The following is a 4,791-nucleotide window of genomic DNA, read 5'->3' on the forward strand; positions in this document are numbered from 1 at the left end:
ATAAATTTTGACCTAATTATGGCCCTTTGTTTTTTTTCCTTATATAGAATATATAGTGAACAATTTCTTCTGTGCGCAAACTCCTACATTTCTCAACGGATTTTGACCAAACTTTTACGGAAGCTTTGTCATCAAGTGCCATGGCACTTATTGTCCGGGTTTTGCCATTGGATAATATTTGACTTAATTATGGCCCTTTGTTTTTTTTCCTTATATAGAATATATAGTGAACAATTTCTTCTGTGCGCAACTCCTCCTACATTTCTCAACGGATTTTGACCAAACTGTCACAGAAGCTATGTTATCAAGTGCCCTGGCACATATTGTCGGGGTTTTGTGATTGGATAATATTTGATGTAATTATGGCCCTTTGTTTTTTTCCTTATACAGAATATATAGTGAACAAATTCTTCTGTGCTGAACTAGTCCTACATTTCTCAACAGATTTTGTTCAAACTTTCACAGAAGCTTTGTTATCAAGTGCCCTGGCGCATATTGTTAGGGTTTTGTGATTGGATAATATTTGACCTAATTATGCCCCTTTGTTTTTTTTCCTTATACAGAATTATACCGATTATTTCTGCATAGAAATAACTCGAGTTTATTTTGGTAAGAATAATTGGGTTTTTCTTCGTGCTATTTATAGCACATAATCGGACTGGTTCTGTTAATACTACCGGTGTCGAGTATAAATACCAGTCACCGGATGTACAATTCCTTTCCGCTTTTACAACCGAAAGAAACGCAACGTATTTTACAACAACGCAACAATCGAAGAAATCGACAATGCCGGGTCGTGGGAGAGGTGTTAAGAGAAGGTCTACGACGGTGCCTAAGGATCAAGGAAGACAGCGGGTTTGTTTGGAGGAAGATGAGAGCGACAGAAGCACAGGTAGAGTTGATTTTGAGGAGATTATAAGAGCATCTCAAATCATACCTCCCGCTAGTCAAGATAAAGGGTGTGGCGTGGTTAATCCCCACGATGGTTCTTCGTCTCAGTGTCAAGCAGGTGGTAAAATGAATTCCCCAGATGGTTCTGCTTCGTCCGAGTTTAGATTCGAACTTTTGATGAGGTGTAATAACGACGATATTTCGGCGCATGTGCCAATGTCGGTAAAGGAGCAAATTTGCAGAGGGGAATTTATAAACCTATCACTGCTACTTAGAGGGGGTATTGAAAGCCCTACCGATTTTGGTGCATCTACTTTGCATTTGTCGGCTGATGGCCGAATTGAAACAAGGCCTAAAGAAAAGGAGGTAATTTCCTCTATTGACAAATGGACGGATGCATTTATTATTTATTTATCTATTTATTTGCGCATTCATGTAAGTGAAACAGCCGAACTGCTGCAATATATGTTTAACATACGTGAAGCAGCATCTAAACAGGGTGGTTCTGCCTGGAAGTCGTATGACGAGCAGTTCAGGCTCCGACAGGCAAACAACAAAACCAGTTGGGGTCATATTAACCAAGATTTATGGTGGCGTTGTAACCTTGGTAGGCAAAATGCCAATAATAGTATTAGTGCCCCACTTCAATGTTTAGACTACAATAAAGGGGTTTGCTTTCGTAGAACATGTAAGTATGCACACTCTTGCCGAACATGTGGCAGTAACAGGCATGGTGCTATTTATTGTAATGCTAATAAAAGCAATTCTACAAATACAAGCCAGGTGACTGACTCTTCTTCAAGAGTCAACTTACAAAATCCTTTTCGAGGCCAACAACAACCATTTGTTAGACAGCCAAAAGCTGGTTATTATAAAAAACCAACCAGAAATTAACTCTAGCAATTTTGATATCACAAATATTGCCGAGTCACCTATAAATTTTCATGCTTTGTGTAAAGAGTTGTCAGAATATAATTCTGAGGATGCTAAAATATTATTTAAGGGCTTTAAACAAGGTTTTAAATTGCAATATAGTGGTCCTCGTGTTACAAGGGATTCAAAAAACCTGAGATCTATTTATGAAAAACCAGCTATTGTGCAACAGAAAATTGAAAAAGAAATTAAGTTGGGCAGGGTAGCTGGCCCCTTTATGGAGAAACCATTACCAAATTTACAGGTTTCTCCAATTGGTTTAGTTCCAAAAAAATTACCAGGTGAATATAGGCTTATACATCACCTGTCTTATCCGGAATCTAATTCTATCAATGATTTTATTGATCCTAACATATGTTCTGTACAATACACTAATTTTGATGAAGCAGTGTACATGCTTCAAGATTTAGGTCAAGGTTGTAAATTATTTAAAGTAGATATAAAAAGTGCTTTCAGGTTATTACCAGTTTGCATTGAGGACATTGAATTATTGGGTTTCAAATATAAAGGCCAGTATTATGTAGATAAATGTTTACCCTTTGGTTGTTCAATCAGCTGTAGCTTGTTTGAAAAATTCTCAACATTTTTAGAATTAACAGTTAAAAAACGATTAGGGTCGGCAAAATTAATTCACTATCTGGATGATTTCTTAGGTGGGGATACAACTAATGAATTGTGCCTGTCAGCATTGAAAGAATTTGTTAATTTTGCTAAATATTTGGGTGTCCCTTTGGCCGAAGAAAAAACAGAGGGTCCCTGTGAGGTTCTCACTTTTCTGGGCTTAGAAATTGACTCTGTGCTAATGGAGGTGCGTATACCTCACGATAAGCTAAACGAGGTAGTGGAAAAAATTGAAACAATGTTGTATCAAAAAACAAAAACCACTTTAAGGGATATGCAATCCTTGATTGGCTCCTTAAATTTTTGTTGCCGCGCAATCATAGCAGGGCGACCTTTTTGCAGGAGGCTTATAGATGCAATATGTGGGTTAACTAAGCCACATCACCATTTGCGAATAACCAAAAGTATTAAAGCAGACTTGTCTATGTGGTTGAAGTTTTTCAAGGATTTTAACGGGATATCAGTTTTTCATGATCGGTTTTGGTTGACAACTGAAGATTTAAATCTATATACTGATAGTGCTGGTGGTTTACACCTGGGTTTTGGCATTTATTTTCAAGGTCACTGGTCATATGGCGCTTGGCCGGAGTCTTGGCACAAGACCGGTATAACAAAGGATATAACTGCTATTGAACTTTTCCCAATTTTAGTTTCTATGCATATTTGGGATAAGCAATTTGAGAATAAGAAAATACTATTTAATTGCGATAACATGGCAGTGGTTCACATAATCAATAAAATGACTTCAAAGTCCGAGAATGTTATGTGTATTCTAAGGTTACTTACACTGAAATGTTTGCATAATAATACTATTGTTAAAGCTGCACATGTCCAAGGTTCAAAAAATGAAATTTGTGATTCCCTTTCTCGATTTCAGTTCAACAGATTCAGAGAATTGGCGCCAGAGGCAGATCTCGAACCTTGTCTAGTGCCATCCCATCTATGGCATGTCTGCAATCTAGATCAAGGCAGTTATTAAATGCTAGCCTATCAGCAAATACGTCCGCAACATATAGAACTGCCTTATCGGCTTTTGATAAATTTAGGGCTATTTATAAGCTTACAAATCAATTGATGATTAGGGAAACTGAAGTAGTGTTATTTATCACTTATTGCTTTGAAAAAGGTTTATCCCCTAACTCAATAGCAACATACGTGGCAGGGCTAAGTCACTTTAATAAATTGAAAGGTTTTTCAGATTTTGGTGAAAGTTTTATTGTTAAAAAGCTGCTAGAAGGTTGTAGGAGATCTCGAACGCGCAAAGATTTGAGGGCCCCCATTACTCTAGATATGTTAAATGTTATTGTATCCAAATTGGCATTAGTTTGTTTCAATGCCTACGAAACTTGTCTCTTTAAGGCTTTGTTTCTGCTTGCATTTTTTGGTATGTTCAGGGCAAGTGAACTGGTGGTTACTAATTTGTTGGAACAAAACAGACCAATTCAATTTAATGATGTATCATTTCCAAGCAATAGGAAGGTGAAGGTTATCTTAAGAATAACAAAAACAAATCATTCTGGCATTCCAACTACCTTAATTATTCCTTGCGAGGAAGATTGTAATTTTTGTCCAGTATGTGCATTGAAATCATTTTTGAACATGAGACCTGCGTGCACTGGACCCTTGTTTATACATGTCAATTGTGTACCAGTTAAGAGATGCCAGTTTTCGGGAGTATTACTCAAATGTTTGCGTTTAACTAATTTTTCGCATGAAAGGGTATTATCTCATAGTTTCCGTATTGGCAGGGCGACACAGCTAGCAACATCAGGTCTATCATCCGAGGCTATAATGAAATTAGGACGTTGGCGTTCCTCAGCTTACAAGGGCTACATTAGGTATTAGACTTGGTGAAAGAACCAAACCTGGTTTATATTTTCAAATTGTTAGTAATTCAGTTTTACTTGATTATGTAGGCATTTCATATATTAGAACAAGTAACTACATGTACTGCAAAAGTTTAAAATTTATTTCAATATATGAAACATTTAACTATTTTACTGCAGATATATGGTTAGTTGGTGATTCTATTATCCATTGGGCTGGCGTAAGGGCAGGCAATACGGGAAAACCTAATCTAAGAACAGGTAAATTGTTAGGATGGTACGGAACCAGGGGTATGTCTTGGGAAAGTTTCTTACATAGCCTACAATTAAAAATTGCTTTTCAAAGTCCACCGTCAATATTTCTTGTTCATTTGGGTGGCAATGATGTAACTGGTCTGACTATGACACGTATCTTTAATTTGATATCCTCGGGGCTTAAGTATGTAGCCAGTACGTTCCCTTCATGTGATGTAATTTGGTGCGACATCCTTCCTAGGTTAAATTGGGGAACTTATCAGGA

General features: G+C 37.0%; 1 protein-coding gene across 1 annotated transcript; it reads left to right on the forward strand.

Moving 5' to 3' along the window:
- The first annotated feature begins 786 nt into the window (after positions 1-786).
- On the forward strand, positions 787-4,454 carry LOC132738348 (uncharacterized). Its single transcript, XM_060725831.1, has 2 exons — positions 787-1,756; positions 3,323-4,454. The coding sequence occupies exons 1-2, from the start codon at positions 787-789 to the stop codon at positions 4,288-4,290; spliced, it is 1,938 nt and encodes a 645-aa protein (XP_060581814.1). The 3' UTR covers positions 4,291-4,454.
- The last annotated feature ends 337 nt before the right edge of the window (positions 4,455-4,791 follow it).

Source organism: Ruditapes philippinarum, unplaced genomic scaffold (genome assembly GCF_026571515.1).
Source record: "Ruditapes philippinarum isolate M1 unplaced genomic scaffold, ASM2657151v2 ctg23946_1_1_1_1, whole genome shotgun sequence".
NCBI classification, from domain to species: Eukaryota; Metazoa; Mollusca; class Bivalvia; order Venerida; family Veneridae; genus Ruditapes; species Ruditapes philippinarum.

Coding starts and splice junctions, on each gene's coding strand:
- LOC132738348 (XM_060725831.1), top strand. CDS start 787: ATGCCGGGTCGTGGGAGAGGTGTTAAGAGAAGGTCTACGACGGTGCCT. Junction 1,757..3,322: donor TGTTAGACAGCCAAAAGCTG/GTTATTATAAAA, acceptor TCTCGATTTCAG/TTCAACAGATTCAGAGAATT.